This window comes from Taudactylus pleione, unplaced genomic scaffold (assembly GCF_031769625.1).
Source record: "Taudactylus pleione unplaced genomic scaffold, aTauple2 ptg001386l, whole genome shotgun sequence".
Lineage (NCBI taxonomy): Eukaryota > Metazoa > Chordata > Amphibia > Anura > Myobatrachidae > Taudactylus > Taudactylus pleione.
In genome coordinates, this window is record NW_028285786.1 from 411,750 (window position 1) to 434,555 (window position 22,806).

At 44.4% G+C, this 22,806-nt stretch overlaps 2 protein-coding genes across 2 annotated transcripts in view; one reads left to right on the plus strand and one right to left on the minus strand.

Moving 5' to 3' along the window:
• Window positions 1-613: 613 nt before the first annotated feature.
• EXO1 (exonuclease 1) lies at window positions 614-22,449 on the minus strand. The gene is made up of 13 exons (XM_088463496.1): window positions 22,132-22,449; window positions 17,486-17,605; window positions 17,162-17,285; window positions 16,884-17,021; window positions 15,949-16,161; window positions 15,629-15,816; window positions 14,252-14,348; window positions 13,272-13,455; window positions 11,099-11,339; window positions 9,249-9,729; window positions 8,831-8,932; window positions 2,279-2,457; window positions 614-2,184 (listed from the first exon to the last, which is right to left on the minus strand). The coding sequence occupies exons 1-13, from the start codon at window positions 22,290-22,292 to the stop codon at window positions 2,178-2,180; spliced, it is 2,235 nt and encodes a 744-aa protein (XP_088319622.1). The 5' UTR covers window positions 22,293-22,449; the 3' UTR covers window positions 614-2,177.
• LOC148442936 (uncharacterized) overlaps window positions 21,168-22,806 on the plus strand; it is a 73,321-nt gene continuing 71,682 nt past the window's right edge. Inside the window, exon 1 of the mRNA XM_088463497.1 lies at window positions 21,168-21,220. Within this exon, the coding sequence (XP_088319623.1) occupies window positions 21,190-21,220 (31 nt within the window). The 5' untranslated portion in view covers window positions 21,168-21,189. The remainder of the gene's footprint in view (window positions 21,221-22,806) is intronic.

Here is a 22,806-nt window from a genome sequence, read left to right on the forward strand (position 1 = left end):
AAAAGAATCTCTCAGCAACTTGGCAAGATTGTGGAACATAAGCATGAAACTATACATGGAACTTTAACAGTGCAAGGTTTCACACCACTTCCCGCACCTGCTTTGTACTGTGCACTTCTATCATCTCCTTGCTCTAATGGATGTGGCCATGGCCATTTTAAAGTGATGTGTAGCAACGGCGTGCTGGTTTTAGCCTAAAAGCAAATTAATTAATTGATGTGGAATCTTAGTTTAAATCCCCCCCCCCCCCCCCAAGTTGGTCCTTTATTTCCAGGACAGTTTGATTACGGGGGGTGTAGACTCCCCACATGTGGCACTGCCTATGGCCAGGTGCTAGATCTTTGTTAATATACTAAAACCCCAGTTCACACAGATACTATACACAGAAGAGTACACAAAATGTTTTAATACCTATAGAATAATATACACAATGGGGCCACAGCTATTTTACAGTTCATGTACAAATATATACAAGCAGGTAGTTGCTCTAGAACCATTCTAAACAAGGGGAATTAAAATGTGACAATGAAATTAACAAACCAGGTAAAAAAAAAAAATCTCCCATCCTATCGAGTGTGTGGTACTTATCTAATGAGCAGTAGGTTACTTCAAAACAGATGCTCTATGCCCCGGTAGAGGTGAAGTGGTTACATGGAACAATGCCTAGGACAAGACTTACTGTCTAGGCCACACTGAAGCACAGTTATGAGTTGGGGCCAACTAGATGTTATTTTTGAGATAACTCGCATATGAAAATTGATATGGTGGTATGCACTAGTGCCTCATTGCGACGTCACAGAACCAGATGACGGCCATCGCAGTTATAACGCTCCTGGTGGTTTAGCAAAAAAATTAAATTATTATTTCAACTGTTCAGGTGGTCACTAATTGCTTTAGTGCTGAAAGCGGTAACACCAGTATCCATCAATGCTGCCCTTTAACAACCAACCAGCTGGGAGAGAGATATTCATTCTATCAATTTGTTTTTGCACATATTTTCATGTGTCCATAATGCTTTCAGTAAGTTCTGTTGGGAAAACCTTTTACTGATCTAACCCATTCCATGTGACGATGCTTCAAATGTGCAGGGAACTCAGATCAGATTCCCAAATATGCAGAGCTGTCAATCTATTCTTAGGCGGGGTACATATGTAAAGAATTTCTATCCAACTAGTTGATTGGTTGGAATGAAAATCTGGTAAGGGATGAAAGTAAATGACAATCAGCAATTTGCTCCCAAACGCCAGAAAATGGACAAAAACTGTTTGAACAAATTGTTTAGATCAAACATTTAACAAACTTGTCTGACGCCATTTTCATCTGTTTTCTGGCATTTAGGAGCAAATTGCTGATCATCATTTACTCCCATTCCTTACCAGATTCTCATTCCAACCAATCAACTAGTTGGACAGAAAATCTTTACGTGTGTATGCAGTTTATCACTCACTTTGTGGCAGCACAGAGGCATACAACCTACATGCATAGATGACTGAACGCAGATGTACACAGAATTAAAACTGACCAATGAGACTGCCAAAGCCAGTTTTAGCAGTTTCAGATATCGACCTATCGCTATATCTCTCTCATATGCATAGGTCCGGAACTCACAATAACCTATCCATTTCACCCAGTGCCCGCACAAACAAATTGAATATAGACCCACAGCAGGTGCAGCAGTAAATAATCCTCAAGACAATCGGAACATAACATTCCAGTGCCTATTTACTGCACACAGTTATCTGATGACAGTGCGCAATAAATAGACACCGAATCGTTAGTTCCGATCGTCTTGAGGATTATTTACTGCCACGCCTGCTGTGGGTATAATAAAAAAATAAATAAAATTAAATAAAAAAAATTTTTCCCCCCCACACAACTTTTACCAATGTGTAGAGATCAGCAAGCATCAACAGCAAGAACTGTATTTTAGAGCTTCACGTTCCGTAGGAGGCTACATTTTATTATCGCAAATGAATTCAGTTAAAGGAGTGTAATAAAAGGGACTTCAGCCACCATTACCAAAAACATAGAAATTTCTGCATCCAGATTTAAAAAGTTTAAAACTCTACAGTACGGATAAAGGAAAACCCCCGACCCATGGCCAGACATGAATGAGGATGTTGGGCACCAGCTGCTTCTTCCAGTTTTCATGTATCAATGTCCTTCTTGATGTTCCCTTAGTGTCTGTAGAGACAGAAATAAATGGTGTGAACAGTGCACGTCTCAGCCAGGAGGATAAGAAAGAATCTGTAGCATTGCAGCCTGTGAAGGCGCTTACTTTTTAAAGCTGAAGTTTTTCCATAGGTCATTGATGGTGGATTGCAGACCTGGATTGTTTTTGTCGCTTAGTGAAGTTCTGACCCTACTACTCAAACCGCTGGCCTTTGCCGCCGTCATTGGCCTCAGTTTTGTACCAGAGCGTGAATCCAAAGTCTTTGGTTTAAGCAGTCCAGGCACCTGGAGATCAGTACAAAGGAAATTCTTAATACAAAGATTTACACAAGCGAATTCAAGCTATTTATATGTAAATAAAGATCTGCCCTTTAAGGAGACTAGTCATAGCAAGTAGTCATACAACTGCAATGATCTTAATTTATTACATCACCCTCCCCCCCCCTTCTCATACACACATTAGGTTATTTCATTGTAAACTGACCTATTCTGCTCTAATGTGCAATTTGTGGGGGAAAAAGTGAAATCCTCTAATCTGAATCCATTTGGGTACACTGATGTTGGGGTATAGAAGGTACATGAGGAGTTTAAACTTTAAATTGTATTCACAAAGTTTGATACTCTTCCCTTTCATATACTCTCCACTGCAGGGAACTGCGTTATCTTTCTAACCAAAAGAATAGAGAAAAAGGAACAAAAAGATTGTACAAAAGCATAAAAGAGGGTACACCGTGTCCTCATACGTCATCAGAGGGACACTGATGCTGGGGAGCTCCCAAAGCTGCTCTTACGGATGGTTAGGTAGAGAGATGCATAGAACGCCTACTGTCCAAAACGAGTATCTTTGGACATGAAAATATTCTGTTTATAAAAAAACTTGAGAGCATAAGAGTGTGAATGGATCACTATTCCACTGAAGATTGATCTTTGCACAATGCCAGGATCAGAATAGATGGATTTAGAACAAATTTAGAAACCATATGAGTGACGTATAAAAGTTGTAGCTCATGACAAAATATCTGCACGACCTCTAAGGACAAGGGAGCGCAGACATCTGGACAGTAAAAGAAAACAGTCTCAATCACTTTCCAACCCATCGAGAATTAAATCAGCCATTCTGTCCTACAACCATGGAATGAACAATTCTGGAAGATTCATTACACCCAAAGACTGATCTTATTGGTTTCCGTCATCACATTGGAACTTTTTGTTCCTCCCTAGTGGATGATGTATGCCACTGAGTCTTTATGGGCTTTCCATGCAATAAATGTTCTAGTTTCCCCGACTACAGCATTTAGCCCAGCTGAGTTCTAAAACGGTTACTGTAAACTTGGCTCTCACTGTACACCTAACAATTTAAAGCTGACATTAGTGTGACATTAAACGCTGGCATCCCTTGTCACAACTGTCTATTCCAGTGTTGGCTAACCTTGACACTCCAGCTGTTATAGAACTACATAACCCAGCATGCACTGCTACAGTTTTGCCATTAGGGCATGCTAAAACTGTGGCAGGGCATGCTGGGATATATAGTTCCACAACAGCTGGAGTGTCAAGGTTAGCCAACACTGGTCTATTCCCAAATGTCATATGGACGAATTTTGTTGAGACCACCTGCTCTTGGCCACTAATGGATCAGGAGAAGAATCTTCGGGGGACTGATAATTTGGCTGGTCAAGTGATCATAAGACTAGTTCAATTCTGGCATAAGCTTTATGTGGACGCTCAAATGCTACTGCATAAATTGCACGGTCTCGCAGGTCGAGACCATATTGTCCATGATTTTCATGTCCAGACAAAAATGTGTTTGTGAGCCAATATAGGGCTTTATTAATCTGCAATGAGTATCTCTTCTTGAAGCAAGAACTCTGCTGTCGGTTCTCGCACAGCAGACCCCAAAACAAGTCTCTGGATAGGAAGTAGACTACATTTCAGGTAGTTGATTTTTAAACATATCTGTTCTTCACTGTTTGAGTGATGAAGGGTCTGAAATAAAATTTCTAATATAATGATACATCCATGGTATTTTAAAGTCTTACATGTGTAAGGCTTGGGACCTCGCTTTGATTAAGAGACTGTCCAGGTACGGAATTACAGACATCTCTCTGGAACTTAGAAGAGAATCCAAGTTTTCCATGACCCTCGGCAACACAAATCGGGCCTGATGTCACGCGCAGTTGAGCGATACCTTCTCTGCATGCATCTAAGTTGCACTGCACATAAGTCCAGGATCCGTGTGCACAGAGTTGCAGTTGCGATTGATACCCAGGGTCTCAGAAAGGGATGTAGTCGGCAAGAGGATTCCCGACCACCGACAGCAAATATTAGGGTTAGGTTTAGGCACTACAGGGAGGGTTAAGGTAAGGCTGCGAGATGCCCTGTAGGTATTCTGACCGCCGTGATCCCGTACCAAACCCCTCAAAAATATCTTAAAAATGTATCGGGCGATCCTGGGCCGTGACAAGTTGGTGGCTCTGCGGATGCATGGAGATGGTCCATCCTATGGGCATGTCGTATGCATATCAGTGAAGCAGATGTGTAGTTCCGATGCAGGATGGTTGAAAACTGATGGACAATCAGCACCTAGCATAGGGCTGGTGCAAGTTCATTAGTGTGACAGATGTTTGCTAAAGACGCACCAAGCGGAGTTTGACCGGCTAAAAACGCTTCAAGTGGACGTCTCAGTCCGTGCACACCACAGAACGGCTTGTAGCGGTATTTACATAAAGTCGTAGAAGCAATATGGCAAAAGTCGCACACACTAAAAGCCGCAGCACCGACTCAGAATCAGGCCTCAGAGAGGGTTCCAAGTCGTAGCTGGAGAAGCAGAAAGGAGAATCCTCTGTTAGAGGTGGAAACCTGAAGGTGGTTCTGGAATATGATATGATAAATGTCCGGCAACACATTGATAAGAAAGGACGGGAAACTCAACCACAAGAAAAGGCTCTGGACTGACCTCGCTAGGCGTTGGGTCTTTATGACTCATCTGGTGAAGTCACCACAGGACTAAAAGATCTCAGATGAAATGACTGGTTTTCTAAGGTTTCCGCAATGAAGGCAAAAGGGAGAGTCTCTTTACCTACTCCACGGAGATATGTGGTAAGTCAGATAAGCTCAGACATGGTCACCCTTCAGCCCAATCCAGACATCCAGGAGCCTTGAGCTTATATAGATGAATTGAGCAATATCTGTGGTGAAGGAGCTAAATGAAGTAAAAAAATATATATCTCTGTTGCCAGGGGCAGCCCTGATGAAAAGCACCCTACTCCTGTGGGCACACACTAATAATTCCCCGCAGGGAGTAGTTTATGATTTTGTGAACATAATTCATAGTGCCAAACTCCTTGCCAGGCTCTCTATACCCCAAGCTTTAGTGTCCCCCACAGGATGTCAAACAAGTTACAATTTGTCTCGACATCCATACTGTAACCTGCTACAGAACACAATAATGTCAGCCACAGAGATGTCAGAAATACTCTTGAACAGTGTAAGGTTAAAAGACAGTCAAGCACGTGCGAAGCAGTTTAACAAGGCGACGCTCATTCCCAATACCAGCCGATGGAAATATCTAGACACTAGAGATGACACGCTAGGCTAATCTGATGGTGGATATGTCTCGCTCTGATTTTTTTTTACTTATTGGATTCTCATCTATCTTTATGACCTAGACCAGTGATTCTCAATCCTCACGTTTTCCCAACGGGTCATGTTCTGAGGATTTGTGTCTGTGGAAGCAGGTGGGATAATTATTGACCTAGCAGCATAGTTTAACACAAGCATTCTGAACATTACAAAGGGTTCACTATTTCTATCACCACTATAAATTAAAAGTGTATTAAATACATGATGTCATTCTCTTTATAACCAGCCCCTACTACAGAGGTTCCCAAACGTGGTCCTCAAGGCTCCCCCAACAGTTCAGGTTTTAAAGCTATCCATGGATTAGCACAGGTGTGTCGAAGCTGGATTAGTGGCCGAGACGGAATCAGCGTAGAAATTAGCGTGCGCCACACCATCTTGCGAATGACAGCTAGATACCATTTTAGAAACAAGAATCTGCAAGACGTAATTTTGCGACCAGCGCCATTTTTAAGTTACAACTCACCAGCTAAGTACAGATGGCAATGTTTTTGATAATCTACCAAGAGCAACTAGAAGAACAGCCTCATGCGAAAAAGTAAATAGAATAGACAATGCACCAGAATACTGTGAGTGTTTTACATACAAACTGGGAATCCCTGTATGCAGACAAGTATAGTTGTGGCAATTGTAATATAACCCATACATTGATCTACACAATTGAATTTGTCTGAATCCTAAACAGGTTTTAGTCCCACACCCAGACAGGATGGCCCCGGCTTCACAGCTGGGGGTAACACATTTGCATTGCAGTTTGAAACTGTAAATAAGGAATGAGATGTGTATGTGCATATATATATATATATATATATATATATACACATATATATACACACACATATATATATATATATATATATATACACACACACACACACACATATATATATATATATATTATATAATAGAGAGAATCTCATGCATAAACACTGCACATTACGCACAGTTGCGCTGCTAACATGACACTCAGTAGCGAATGCACAATATCCTGCATGCGAACGCTGTTTATTAGCTGCATGCGTGCACATCTGCCCCAAATCAGATAAACCTAACTAGCGTCTTTTCCCATATCCCTAATACTTACATAATGCACACTTACACAAAAGGTTCCATAGCTATAAGGTAAAAGATTCAAGTTTTATTCATTTATTACAAATGCTGTGAAATAAAGACTATTTTGGTATCTAAGGTTTAATACATGATAAGTAAGCCGTGTTTGATATTATACTGATCCGCACTTTATCCACAGCTTCCCGGTATCAACTGTGTGAAGATCGGAACATGCGTTCACAACTTATGGACCGTAAAGACATAAAGAACCAAAATGTATTTTTGTGCATGCAGGGGAAATAGAGGAGGCAACAAGCTGTTAGAGGCTGTTCTGTGTCCATTTGAATCAACCTGTTAAATGCTCTGTAACAGATGTGTCCCCCTTGGGAACCAATGGCATCAGCAACAAGCCTTTCTATTGTGTTTATTTCTGGGGGGGTATACATATGTGTGCTCCAACACTGGGTCTTAGTCTTCTTGCAGAATGCTGATTGAAGAAGGGGTTTCTTGCTGATGCCTAACATCTGGTCCGGAAGCGCTGCATATGTATACTGTACTTGGGTCTGTATAATTCCTTTGCGCCGAATTGTGTCTGGATCAATAGCGTGTAACTGACTGTACTTTTACTTGAATAATACTTTGTGCTTTGGAACCACAGATTCCAGGTCTGAAGTCTTTATTTACTGTATGACTGCGTACGCAAATTAGCGTCATCCTTAGAAGGTATAGGCAGGATATTAGAAGGTATAGGAAGGAGTATATAGAGGTTCAAATATAGATTCCTTAGGTGGTTAAATTAAATTGACTGAGGTACTTATTAAGTCACCTGTGCTCAACCATGGATATCTCCAAAACCTGGATTGTTGGGGAGCCTTGAGGACCGTGTTTGGGAACCTCTGCCCTACTATGAAGCAAGATAGAAACACAGAATTTGACGGCAGATAAGAATCACTTGGCCCATCTAGTCTGCCCTTTAAAGATGGTGCCTGTGTTTTAGCCAGACAGTATGGAGAGGGAATAGTTTCCCTAGCAGTCTTTCCTTGATGTAGTTTGATAATCTGATAATTTAGCTCCTCCCACGGGTTGGTCATTCCATCGTACAAGCCATTACTAATTCTGTGGCCACAGCATAATATATGAAATAAAATAGGGATGAAGCGACAGTTATATTATGGTCCTTGCCGTAGACTTGGGATAATACCCCTATAGTTTATTCTTTGGTTTGAGGCATTGTCTGCTAACTGGTTTAAAAGGGGAAGACTGTGATTTTATAGGAATCCCTACAACGCCCCAGACATATTGTCTATGCCTGAATAAAGCAGGGTACACACTAGACATGGTCTAGTGTGCCTGCCATCTTAAGCAACAGGATCCGGCGGGGGTGCCAAGTGCATACACACTTGCCGATGCAAGCAGCGATAGAGTGACGGCGGGGGCCATGCTGCATTCGGCAGCATGCCCCTCGTTAACAAAATCGTACGTCGGACCTGCAAGCAGGATAGACAGAGGATGTCGCTGATGATGTGCGGGAGCGTGCAGTCAGCGACATAGCAGGTACCCCCACTAGACTGTGTCCCCGATATGTCGCTCCGATCCGCAAGATCGGACGACACATCGTCTAGTGTGTACCCAGCATAAGACTATCCGATATTCCCGATTCTCATTTACGGACAGATTAACATTTTAGAAAATCCCCACGAATCTTTCCCAGTTAAGGAATTTTTTTTCTTCACCTCGTTAGAATTTTGTTATCCAATTTACTACAAACTCTAATCTGTTATCCTCCTGCAAAATACAAACCAAATCTCATCACCTGCTGCTTTAAGAGTCGCTGAAATATGAAATCAGTTCGTCATATTAAATTTGTTATTGCTCTGTATGTAAAAATGTCTGGGGCTGACAGAGTCCTTAGGTCTTGATCTGCCTGATCAGATTCACGACGTGGTCTTAGAACCTGCGAAGTAATTACCTTGGGTTTTGGAGCAGGGTTCCTCTCGGGGAAAGCAGTCTGGTGGACAGGGGAAATTTTCAAGCTGAATGCACAAGAAGTCTCCACAGTGTTCTCAAGGTCCTTAGAATCACAGAACAAAACAATTGTTACTCTAATAGAAAAAGCACCTACATTTCTAGTCACTAACATCATTTACAACCATTGTTTAAATGTGAATATATTTTATTTTTAATCAACCTGTGTCGTGGAACCACAAATTCCAGCATGCACTGACAGACAACTTGGCAAACCTATTACTGACGAAAGCGGTGATCGGTCAGATGTGCAGAGAGGCTCCGCATATCCACCCATCTATACACATTGTCTATGCTCCAGTGCCCCCTAGTGGATGAAACAAAGATAATTATTTTAAGAACGAATAACAGGTTCTTCTTACTTCTGAGCTGGAGTCTTCAATTTCCAATACAGATAATGTATTTGCCTTTTCAGAGGTAACTAAGGGAAGGTCACGATGGAAAGACACTGGATTTGTTTTGTCGATGTCTACGCGATAAGCATTTGTTAGATCAGTGTTTGCGGCCTCAGTATTGGACTCTACTGCGGGTTTATTGCGTTGAAACCTCTGGAGCGAGAGCACGGAAGGAGAGGCGCTCTGGGGTTTCGGGCTGCCTTTGGCCAAACTTCCCGACCAACTAAAACAGTTTCTTTGTTTTCTGATTGGAGAGTCAGCGAAAGCTTTGATGCCGCAGTCTACCAACACAGGAGGCGGAGTCTGCTCTGTCTTACATTCCTCATCATCTTCCGCAGTTGTGTTGGCTTTCGGACTCATTCCGCCTGGCTCGCCGCAGCTATCTGCCGGTGCAGGCACTGGGTCCACAGAGGAGCAGCTGCCAGGCTCAGAAGGATTGCAAAAAAACCTAAAAAAAATAAAAATATCTATATATTGCCCAGGTACACACGCGAGTAGTTCATTTTGTATAAAGAGATAATAGCTCAGGTGAAGTAGAAGAATGGTGTGCGCTTTGCGGAGGGAACACAGAGCATTTTACTTAAAGTATGATGAGTAACCCCAGAGCTCAATATGAGGGAAACAAAACAAATAGGATTAGAGCAGTGATTCCCAACCTCGGTCCTCAAGGCACACTAACAGTCCTGGTTTTAGTGATATCCATGCTTAAGCACAGGTGGTTAATTCAAAATAACTGAGGTATTAATTAAGTCATCTGTGCTTAAGTATGGCTATCCTTAAAACCTGGACTGTTAGTGTGCCTTGAGGACCATGGTTGGGAACCCCTGGATTAGAGTGACAGATGAAGACTGAACCAAGTCCATCAGCCATAAAACATCTGGGGACCATTCTCCTTCCACTATGTCAAAGCTGTTAGAAGCCCGACGCCGGGACCTGGACGGTAAGTACTGGGGTTAGGCACTAAAGGGGGGGGGGGGGGAATTAGGATTAGGGTTCAGGGAGGAGGGTTGGTTAGGTTTAGACGGCAGGGAAGGAGTCTTACTATACGGACCGACAGGTCTCAGTATCCTAACTTTGTGGTGAGGCCGGCGTCGGAATTCTGACCGCCGGGATCCCAAGCACCAGTATTTCACTTTCCCTCTCTGTGTGCTGTGATTGCCAACTGTTTCACAAGATAATTCCCTTAAGAAGCAGCTAATTATATTGGTGGTGCTATAACCTCAAAAGGAGAAAGCAAAGACGCAAAGTAACAAATCTGACTGTGGGGCACACTTATCAGATGATGAATGAATGAATAATATGTAACTTATTAAACACGCTCTTAAAATATTAGGACGTATTATTGGTCACTTGATTTTGACTTCTACAAGAAAGTGCCCTCCTCTCCTGAATGTAGACCTATCACCTATGCCCACTGATGGCATTCATTTTGGGTAATGAACAGATATTCATGACAATGTAGGAACCAGTATATTATTATGATGTCACTAGCTCCTAATTGATTGATAGCATGCAGTCTGATGGATGTCCGAGGGGACTACAAAATGTCCGTCTCCAACGGTTGTATGCCATGACGATTATTGGCAATGGTTTGGCCGATGCCCACCGGCTATAGATCTGAAACCACCTCAGGGAAGAAAAAGACTGAGTACAAAAAAAATGCTCAGTCCTTAGTGAAACACACCATAATCCAGAATCAGGGCTCTGTTACCCAACACGCTATTCAGGTCTACACCCAGAACTATGCAAACTTGATTCAGAGAACAAAGACTGAGGCAACATTCAGGATCATGTTCTCTGCCATCTATAGAACACACCTGCTTCGAGTCCCAGTAACGGAGGCCGACTTGCATGGTTTGTTTCTCCTTTGCAAAAAAGTTAGAAATGTAGTTTTCGTTTCGGGCTGTAACCCTGCGCTATTGGCATGGCCATCTAGCGGCTGCAGGACGCTTGGACTAGGAAGCTTTAGCTGTGTTAAGTTATTGTCACGTTCTCTTCTTGGCTTCTTGTGCTGAGGAGATGAATACTGGCTGAAGAGATCAGATTCAGAAACCCCACCTGGAAAAAAGGAGGACGATGAAGAGTTTTAGTATTTTGTTCTACGCAAAGCTATGACCCTGAAGGTGGCTTCAGTCACAATTCTTCATAATGCGCATTAAAACTGGAATTTAACAAACATGGCCAATCTACTTTGACACTTTATAGTGTTATATTAGAAAATAGATAAGTAATCTGTTATCTGGTTAATGTCCTAACTGTACCTTACAATACTCACAGAGCAGCATAGAGTGACTACTTTTAGCATGTTAGGAAACTATGACAGGTCTACAGACCAGACTTTCCATGCAGCTATCCACTCCTGCATAACAAATACATTAATGCGCTTTATTTGAGAGTACATTATAGTAGAAATTAGCATACATATCACTATGGACTATGATTAGGGATCCTGGTTATCAAATGGAGGCAGAAACATTCAATTTTATGGTATTAAACACACAGGGCCTCATCTAGCGTTCCCGCTAGGCTGTTACAGTGGGGCACCGCGCCCTGCCCCATTTCTAAAGGGCAGAAATCACCCTGCCCTCCAGCACGGCGCCCCGCTGAAACAGCCTGCGGGTGAAGAAAACGTCAGTGCAGTAGACACCGCTGGAGAATGGATGCTGGGCGCATACGCCCGGCATCCATTCAGTGATCGCTGCGCTTGGGGGCTTCCCGGTATGACGCCCTTTTTCATTGGTCACGCCCCCTATTAGGGCGCGCACAGAAGTGCTTTTTCTACGTCCTAGAGTACACACTACTTGTCCAACGCTTGACACTAACGGAACAGCAAAATGGGTCTGGAAATAAAGTCACATCTTTGTGAAATAGTCAGAGCTGGCTGCATACGTGAGTCTGGAATGCGGCCGACGGCGTGGTTTCACTGAGTACTGCTGGAGACCACCCGTAACTCGGAGCCCTCCGAACGCTTACGTTTGTGACTTTTTGGTGCCCATTTTAGTCGCACTTTACATTTAAACTCCCACACTGTAACATGACGTCTGTTCTAGATGTGCAGGGTCGCATGGTGGTTGTACACGCGCATTAAGATAAAAAATTAAACTGGCGGAAAACCAAGGCGGCAAATTGCATTTACTTCCGAATCTGAACAAGGCCCACAGATGGTAGTGTCAGACCACAGTATGGGAGGACGTGCCAACACACATGAGCGCAACAAATCACACAAAATGGCTCAGGTGTAGAGGTTGTTTCTTCCGCTCAGTTTTATTGCAATTGACTGAACAATGAAATTAAAATAAGGACAATTAAACTAGACAAAGTCACCTTACATATAGAATAAACTAATAACATTTATAGATACGCATGGTGAAAGATACAGAGAAGATATTTTACATTGTAATGTACAAGTGATATGTAGTGCAGCATCAGCTGTCATTCCCCATCTCATGCTGAAGGCAGACTGCAGAGTACTACAAATGGCTTACACACGACCTTACCCCGCTGCCACCACATTAGGATGCATTAGATAACATTCCTTGCACACTCCTAGAACATTTACATTGATTGATGGGACAAGTGTAAAAGAATGATTTGGCCAAACATGTATGTTAATGCTGGATAGGTCTACCATGCCTAGAGGAAGAGATTTCAGAGTGGGGTGAAAGTTGGGGCACAATTAAGAGGAGCTATGGAGATGAAGAATTCACGAGGAGCTAAGGTGGTGTTGTCATGGAAGACTGGGGAGAAGACTAGAGCCAACCAGAAGAAAGATTGATGCTAACACCATCAACAGCTCGTAAGGCTTATGGAATTTCTCCTAGTGTACAGTGTCACATTGCTTCCTATAAAGCTAGTTAAATGTAGTTTTGAACTTTACCTTTCTGAACATTTACAGCCAAAGCTTTTAAAGAAAACCACAGCTCATTTCAGTTCAAAATGACAAATATAAAAAATACTGCATTATCCCCCGACAGAGACACATGCACTCACCGTCATGTCGCCTTTTGGCAGGGTGCGGACTACTTGGCAGTATTAACCCTCGGCGGCTGGCCTTCTCCTCTGTTTTAGGTTTCCTCTCAGGTGTCATATTTGGACAGGATGTGTATTTTCCCCGCCAGATGCTGCCAGATTCTGAGATCTTATTGTTCCAACTGTGACTCTTCAGCTTACAGGACTAAGAAACAGCAAAAGTGACGAAGAACAAGTGTGAACGTACAAACAGAACCCACCATCCAAACCACAAAACACTAAACTGTCCAGTTAGCAAGAATGAGGTGTATAGGAAGAAGCTAGCATAAGCTATTAGCTCAAGTATGCTCAGTTCTTATAAGGACTTAGGGCCTGATTCAGACCCACTCGCGAGCGGCTGTCCGCTCGCAAGTGGGTCGATGTTCTGGACTGAGCATGCGCACGACGGAGGGAGCTCCGTCGTGCGCATGCGCCAGACGCGACGAGCGAAGGAAAGTCCTTCGCTCGTTGTGCCTGATCAAAGGGGGCGTGCTGTCGATGTTGACTGACAGCACGCCCCCTTTGGTAGGCGTGCCTCCCTGACGGGGGCGTTCCCACGGGAACGCCTCCCGTCAGAAGCCGGCCCACTGACATCACTAGTGATGTCAGTGGGAGTGATTTTGGCTCTGATAGAGCCAAAATCACTCCGGAGCTTGCGGTTGAAAACCTCAACCGCAGGCTCCGGCTCGCAGTTTCGATGGTCGCGATGGTCACGACCATCGCGGCCATCAAACTGCACGCTCGTATATCCTGTGGGTGGTGACCCACAGCTATACGAGCGTCCAGGAGGACGCTCCATTTTCATGGAGGGCGGCCCTCATTCAGAGCGTGTGCTCTGCTCAGAGCGTACGGCTCTGAATGAGGGCCTTAGTTTTTATTTTAATATCTAGCATAATTGAATGTCACTAGTTCAGTTCTCATACAGTTGATGGTCTTAGTGACAAGTATTCATAAAATCTTACCTGTGGAATATCAGGATTATAGTTGTCTATTTGTTCCATTGTGTTGACGTCCTTGTTACCAAGAGCAATTTGATAAGCAATCGAATCTCCCACATTACTGCTTTAGGTTACGGAAAACAGAAAGAAACAAACCCGTACGTCCCTAACCACAGAACACAGCTGTATGCAACAGACCCGACCTCCACTGCAGTATGATCAGCGTCAGTGAGTGGAACGGATAAGGGCGCACAGCCGCAGTGAGTGGAACGGATAAGGGCGCAGCGCCTCAGTGAGTGGAACGGATAAGGGCGCAGCGCCTCAGTGAGTGGAACGGATAAGGGCGCAGCGCCTCAGTGAGTGGAACGGATAAGGGCGCAGCGCCTCAGTGAGTGGAACGGATAAGGGCGCAGCGCCTCAGTGAGTGGAACGGATAAGGGCGCAGCGCCTCAGTGAGTGGAACGGATAAGGGCGCAGCGCCTCAGTGAGTGGAACGGATAAGGGCGCAGCGCCTCAGTGAGTGGAACGGATAAGGGCGCAGCGCCTCAGTGAGTGGAACGGATAAGGGCGCAGCGCCTCAGTGAGTGGAACGGATAAGGGCGCAGCGCCTCAGTGAGTGGAACGGATAAGGGCGCAGCGCCTCAGTGAGTGGAACGGATAAGGGCGCAGCGCCTCAGTGAGTGGAACGGATAAGGGCGCAGCGCCTCAGTGAGTGGAACGGATAAGGGCGCACAGCCTCAGTGAGTGGAACGGATAAGGGCGCACAGCCTCAGTGAATGGAACGGATAAGGGCGCACAGCCTCAGTGAATGGATTGGATAAGGGCGCAAAGCGACAGTGAATGGATTGGATAAGGGCGCACAGCGTCAGTGAATGGATTGGATAAGGGCGCACAGCCTCAGTGAAGAACGGATAAGGGCGCACAGCGTCAGTGAATGGAACGGATAAGGGCGCACAGCGTCAGTGAAGAACGGATAAGGGCGCACAGCATCAGTGAATGGAACGGATAAGGGCGCACAGCGTCTGAGTGCATCTTCATGAATAATGGTTGTCCAAATGGCTGCCACCGCCACAAACACGCGTAGGTGGCAGGTCGTCTCTAACAATACCTTTAACAAAACATTTGCTTTCAAAACTATGGGGTATATTATCTAAAGCTTCTACAACAGACAAATGGTGTTGTTGCCCATAGCAACCATATATTAGCCATCATTTCTCTATTGCATTCTAGAAAATGACAAATATGATTCGTTGCTAAGGCCAACACCAGAACTTGTCCATTTGAAAAAGCTTACCCCTTAATCAGCAAGACCAGCAGTTCTATTTTTTTTTTTTTATTAAGTATTTGGGTACTAGGTTTCACCATTCATTTTAATAAAACAATGCAATCCACAAAGGATACGGCCCAGCATAACTTAATTCTTCTGGGTCAATACCATCTTCGTATGGGTTCAGAGGAACCAGTTTTCGTTTTACAGAATCAAAAACCAACTGGTACAGAAATGTATTATTTGCACGAATAAACCCCTCTATGTATCCGTCGGGAACAGTTATATTGGCTTTCAAATACTGCCCAATCTTCTTAATAACCTGAAAGGGAGCAGAAACCCGGACAGAACGTTGAAGACCAGATGGAACATTAATTTCTCAGGAGCTCTCGTCCAGTTGATGAAATGTCTGCCAGTACTGGAGATACCTGGCAGCCGCAATACACACACTTACCTGTATAATATCCGGGTTATTGGCAATTTTCAGAAGTTTACTTGCTTTGGCTAAACCAATTCCGTGGATGGAAGGAAGATAATCACAGCCGGACAGAATGCACATGTAGCGGAATTTCTCCTCCGTGAATACGTCTCCCAGGTGTTTGCACATGCCGAACCGCGCCTGATCAATTTCTAAACCATTTCCGAGTTTGTCCATTTTTAAAATGACCTTTAGAAAGAATTAAAATCTCATTTGCTAAAACATTTATACACAACGCCAGCTTTGGGTATGACGTTACATATTCCTTGTCTACTAGATTTGATAATTACCTTTTATATTACTATTACATCATGGACTGCATTTACAAATGGTTTTCTTTAAGAATACATTTAGTGTGAATTTTATTTCTTTTACAGTAAATTCCTTTAGTGCATAATCATACGATTTACCCTTGTACATTGCAGAGTTAAACGCAAGTCAGACGCAATTGCTTCAGCATTGCGTGCACAGAACTGAAAAAGTTATACGCCCTTATAGAGATTTATACGCATTGGCTGGATTGCCAGTATACGTATATTTGGTTTCATAGCCGTCACCCTAATTAGTGCGTACTTGCGTCGGCCATTTACTTGCTACAAAACTTCCATCTGAAAACGGACGTCTCTCTGTACAACTCAGTGAACTTGAGAGAACGCAGTTACAGCCCAATTACGCCTGCTCCGCCACAAGCAGAGAAGTGGCCGAGATGCATATGCTTTGTCCGTAGTTGGGTACACAAGGTCCCGGAGCAAACAGACATGAGTCCAACTTTTCGCCAGTCCCTATATGCCTTCGTTTATAAGCACTTTCTAAATTTAGTGGAGATCTGCGCTCTTATAAACATAAATCCGCCAACACTACAGTAAAAGGAAAATGCTTTGCGTTATTCTCAGCACCATGTGATCTTTCACCTTTTTACATCCAAAAGTGAGAAGGTCGGAGTCTTCCGTAATTATCGCCTGTGCAAAACCATTCTTATTCAAGTATGCGAGCTGGGAATCCGCCTCATAGGGAGCAACAATACAGTCCACGCCTTCAGAGCGAGCAGCCTGCGATAGAACAGATATAGGTATCACTGAGCCATTCCTCAGACAGAACGGTTTATAATGAACAAGCTTCATTTCTGGTCTAAACGAAGATGAACGCAGAAAGCGCTGCTGTGAGTACGACTTTCCGGGTGTGAACTCACTTTAATAACTTCGTGAGCCATGTCGGAGGTGATGTTAATGGAGCGTGAAAAGCAATCTCTGGCCTCGGACAGTTTGCCTTCTCTCAGCAGCTGTTTCCCCTTTTGCAAATTTGCCTGACGCCTCCTGCAAGACAGACGCAGCCGCATTTATTGGCAGGGTCACTAGCTCAGAGTACTTTCAAAATTAAATAGATTATAAAATAAGTAAAATGGCAGAGTAAGTGAAAGCTGAGCAGCATTGCTGCAGCCCTCCTCTGAATACTCATGTAGTGCTGTATCTGTACGTGTACCACCACCATAGGGCCTGGCACTATCGTCACTTACTCTCGTCTGGCTCTTTCAACATCTTTCTTTGAAGGTAAAGTGCATCCATCGAACACCAGAATGGGCCTGACGCCATGTGACAGGAGCATATGCACAAACTTCATACAGTAGCTAACGTACCTGCAACAAAGGAACAGTAAGTACAGGAGATGACCCCCAATAGGCGTGAAGTGGAAATATACACAATTACAGGGGAGGAAGTAGCAAACCTTATAAAGAGGACATGTGGAGGAGTTGCTATGGGAACGTGACCCCTCTGTACTATGGTGGGAGCTGGATTCCTGGAGAGCCATGGACATCAGAATGGAGCTACATTCCCAGGAGCTCGGTTTCTGTAGCTTATTCTCTTTCTGCTAGTTTAAAATCTATGTCCAGTTAACACTGACTACATCACATCAACCAATATACAGAATAATCTAAAAATTCAGCATATTTAAATAAAAAAAATAGAAAAAAAAAAATTATTCGTTCCAGACCAGGAGCAGCCGCCCAGAGGAACTCAGGAACTAATTTGGTCTAAGCTCTAAACCCGGCAAATTTGGAGCACTGCCAACAAAGACCTTTTATATAGATTATTAAGGCAGCACCCAGATGATAAGGACTGAGCCAGTAGAAGTTGTACATTGTCCAATTCATGTATTTATTGCTTTAAAATGCATGAATTGGTGCATCTGAGATAAGAATAATGCTGGGTACACACTGGCAGATATATAGGCCGATCAATTGCTCGGCCAATACATCGGGTGCCCGTCGGCCAGTGTGTACCAGAGATATTTCTGAACGACTTCGTTCACAGACATATCGCATCGGCTGTGCAGCAGAGGCCGTGGGGAGGGGGGCGCGACATGCCCACCGGCCAGATGATGGTTGTTCAGGGTGTATGTACAACCATCATCTGCGATATATATCTGTCCGATGTGTACCCAGCATTACATTAGAGACAGGAACGGTTAGGGGTATATTTACTAAAGGTAATCGATCAACATCGGTGTTTCTGGTGCTAAATCACATATTTACTAATACTTTAAAAAAATAAATAAATAAGACAAAAATGGTCAGTAAAAGTGTGAAATTCAAGATTTCGAACTGCGGTGACTAGAAGTTGTTTTTTTGCTCTAAAAATCCCATGAGTGCCGCATCTGCACAGTGAGGGCGATTCAGCTCTGGAGCCGTATTCAATTTGAGTGGACCCACGATAATTTTCCGCCTCCCAGACTTTTCACCTACATCGCGTGTTTTGTAGGTAGAAAAGTATTTCGCGTGCCCGCTTTACCCCGTATTCAATTTGAAAGTAGGCGAAAATGTGTTGCCCGGCGAAACTTGAACAGGCGGAAAGTAGTCAGATTTGGGGAAATCAGCCCGAGACCCCCCAAAAGATGCTCTGACATGGGGGTTAGCTATGGTGATCCCTGATTTGGCTTGCTGAAGGTATTTGGGGTTTTTCAAAGGGGCTCAATAGCTGCTAAATAGCGTTTTTGTAAAATTGGTGCAGAATAGTATTTAGGAGTTTTTTGTGCAGAAAATAACTTATCCCAGCAAATTTGGGGTACTTAAAAATGGGGGTCAGCATATTTTAAAGTTGCTAAAGTTGAGTTGAAAAAAACGTGAAAAATCCACCTGCCATGTAAAATACACATGGGGCATACTTGGGGACCCCCCCAGTGTCAAGTCTGCTACTTTTTATCTTTGTCCCCCAACATTTTTTTTCTTCGCCCCCAAATTCAAAGTGATTTATTGGGGTGTTCTTATGGGGTTTTTTTTAATGCACTTTAACTTTGAGGGACTGTCTGAAGGCTGCACGGGGGTTCCCGCAACGTTGCACCCCAAAACCCCAATTCTGCACTTTTTTCCACCTGCTATTCATAGGCAAAACGTTTCTGCATATTACATTGCATTGACTTTCCGCCTAGGCGAAAAGTCTTCAAATTGAATACGGAGTAAAGTCAAAACAGGGAAAATTTACTTCATTGGCGAAAAGTACCCGCCAAAAACACGCGAAAACTGACTTTTTGACTCAAATTGAATATGGGCCTTGGACGGAATTGCGAAGCTGCACGCAGGCTATAGATGTATGCACGAAGGCAGCTTTGCAATTCCATCCTTGCTAATATGCAAATGCAGCAGGTGGTATATGACACCCCCTGCTGCATCTGCAATCCCACACTGCGACACAGGTCCAGGGTGGGATCACCATCAGATGGTCGAGACCAGGAAACTGCGTCCGTAGACGCAGTCCATGGCCTTGCCACTCATTGAAAACTGGGCCAACACGTCCCCGTTTCTGGAAACGTAGGCCATCCCCGCACCGCCCCTTAAATGCCTTTGCCTGTCAATCAGGCAGAGGCATAGAAGGGTGTGCGTGCTATCACAGAACCGTTCTGCACACTCGCAGAACAGGTCCTGCGAAGATTCCCGATGATCGAAAATCTACGTTCAGCAATGCAGACTGAATCAGGCCGTGTGTGATATATATATATATATATATTTCTCTCTATATCTAAATTTTTTTTTTTACATATTTTAAATCATTTCCAGTTGAATTACTCTCTAATACCTCTTTCATACAGAAAAATAAAATTGCCGGGTACAGCAATTGTACCCAGTAATTTGCAGAGCAATACAGGTTTTTTTTTCTTTGTTAAAGAGTCAACTCGGGTCGAAGTCACGGGAATTGCAACCTGGGTTGACCCTTTTACAAAGAAGAAATACCAGTGTTTATATGCAAATTATAAGGGGGGTTTGGGAAATTGGAGAAAAGGAATGATTGCACAGGAATATATATTTATTATGAGAGGATCAGTGTACAACAATTGAGAACAGGAGGTGCACCCTAGGGAGTAAACTGTATATATCAAAAAGGAAAGAGATGAAAGACTCAATATAATAGGAGTGTGCCCCTCATAGGGAGTCTCTCTTCTCTTTCCTTTTATATGCAAATTATCAGGTCCAAATGCTTTACTGTGTGAAAGGGGGTTACAGGCTGGGACTGGCAAAAAAAAAATAAAAAAATGATGAGCATAAAATGCCGGATTTTTTACTTTTCTCTGTGAAAGTGCTATAAGGGGTCTATTTATTATGGCAATTATCAGGGTCTGGGCAGACCCCGATAACGAACATTCTAATTTGAGGAGAGTGAATTGTTCATTCATCATTGCTCTGGTGCGGAGACAGCTGATCCGAAAATCAGCTATCTCCCCGAATGTTTTCATGGCTCCTTTCAGAGCCGTGAAACTTAGCAATGTCGAGTCTGACTCTAATTCACACAGCTGAAGAGTTATGCGAAAATTTCCCTCTTCGCAACCAAGGACTCCTTCTCCCATCAGGATGGTACGGGTGTGCAGGAGCAAACACCATCCGAGGATGGCGATTGCTCCTGCAGTCAAGTTACGAAAATATTGTAGTTTCGGAACTTGCTGATTTTAGGTCCCCATACTAGTGTATGGGGACAGCGGGCCATTCCGGGAGAGAAAGGCAAGCAGGAGATATCTGTTATACTAGTGCAGTGGTTCTCAAACTCTGTCCTCAGGACCCCACACAGTTCACATTTTCCAGGACTCCTGACAGGTGCAGTCATTACTCACTGACACATTTTAAAAGATCCCAAAGGTGGAGCAAATTATTTCACTTGTGATTCTATGAGGTGACCTGGAAAACATGCAGTTTGGGGTACTGAGGACAGAGTTTGAGAACCTGTGTACGAGTGTATGGGGACAGCGGCCATTCCGAGCGAGAAAGGTAATAACAGTGATATCTCCTGCGTTACCTTTTTGATGAATGTCCCGAATACTTAATTTCTACAAAAGCAGGTGACAATGTTCATTTTCCCCTGCTTTTGTAGAAAGTGATAATGAATATGCCTAAATTTCTTATGTTAAATGATATATCCGAGAAACAGAACAGTCCACTGAACACTACTAAATATAACCTCATACAACTTTACAGGACAACTTAAGCACCATCTGTACCGGTCATGTGCTCAGTCTTCTAGTCTCTGCTGCCGTATAAAAGTAATACACGCTAGAGATATATGGGATTGTTATTTTATTTGGTCCTTTTCCCAGCAAACGTGATACACCCAAATAGGAATTCATATCCTAATTGTACAAAATATGGACTACCACCTTCACTGGGCTGAGGTGTTTATTTTGGTAAATGTAACTTTTATATATGTGCAATATATGGTCAGGGGGAGGCCACACGCTGGCTGGTCAGGGGGAAGGGGAGGCCACACGCTGGCTGGTCAGGGGGAAGGGGAGGCCACACGCTGGCTGGTCAGGGGGAAGGGGAGGCCACACGCTGGCTGGTCAGGGGGAAGGGGAGGCCACACGCTGGCTGGTCAGGGGGAAGGGGAGGCCACACGCTGGCTGGTCAGGGGGAAGGGGAGGCCACACGCTGGCTGGTCAGGGGGAAGGGGAGGCCACACGCTCGCTGGTCAGGGGGAAGGGGAGGCCACACGCTGGATGGTCAGGGGGAAGGGGAGGCCACACGCTGGATGGTCAGCGGGAAGGGGAGGCCACACACTACACACTCGCTGGTCAATGGAGGCCACACACTGGTCAGTGGGAAGCCACAGTAGACACTCAGTGGAGGCCACACTACACACTCACTGGTCAGTGGGAAGGGGAGGCAGCACAGTACACACTCACTGGTCAGTGGGTTCCCCCTTGGCGAGTTTCTCGGCGCAGGAGAAGGCGCCCTTGTGCAGCCAGCAGTAGGTGTCCACGGCCAGAGTCTGCCCCTGGTACTTGCTCACATTGACGGGCTCCGAGGCTTCCCTGAGGAACTGCAGCAGCCCCTGTATCCCCATGGCGGCCTCACTGGCTGCACGGAGCGCTGCGCTACTGAGGCCCTGCCCACCGCCGCCAGCTTCTCCACCTCATACGCCCCCGGCAACATCAATTCTCCCGCCAGTCGGCGCTACCAGTGACGCGCCCGCGATACGAGTCGCGCTGTGGTGACGTCAGAGCCGCGCGAGGCATTCGGCCGCGTCACGGGAGGGCGGAGAGCAGATCCCTCCCCCAGTATAAAGGGAAGTGCGCGGCCGCCGGGAACGTTCATTCAGACGCTGTCACTATCACCGTGCGCGCTGCAGCTCCTACTGTGCTTCCTCTTCTGTCTCATGTTACCGGTCTGTTCTATATATAAATATATGCTCGGTGTGTGAGGAACGTGTGCAGGCTGCATTATGTGCGTTATCACACGTTACCGTCCATGTGGGCAGCAATAAATGAGTTTGCACGTGGAAAAGCCTGCGGGGGCCTCACCTCTGCACAAGCTTTTGTCCTGTTTATACGGCCTGAGGGGGTAATTCCCATCTAATG

Excerpts from the sequence above, each read along its gene's own strand:
- EXO1 (XM_088463496.1), bottom strand. The coding sequence starts at position 22,292 with ATGGGGATACAGGGGCTGCTGCAGTTCCTCAGGGAAGCCTCGGAGCCC. Across the intron at positions 17,022-17,161 it reads TGGCTCACGAAGTTATTAAA|GCTGCTCGCTCTGAAGGCGT; the intron begins GTGAGTTCACAC and ends GTTCTATCGCAG. Across the intron at positions 15,817-15,948 it reads ATAACCCGGATATTATACAG|GTTATTAAGAAGATTGGGCA; the intron begins GTAAGTGTGTGT and ends GCTCCCTTTCAG.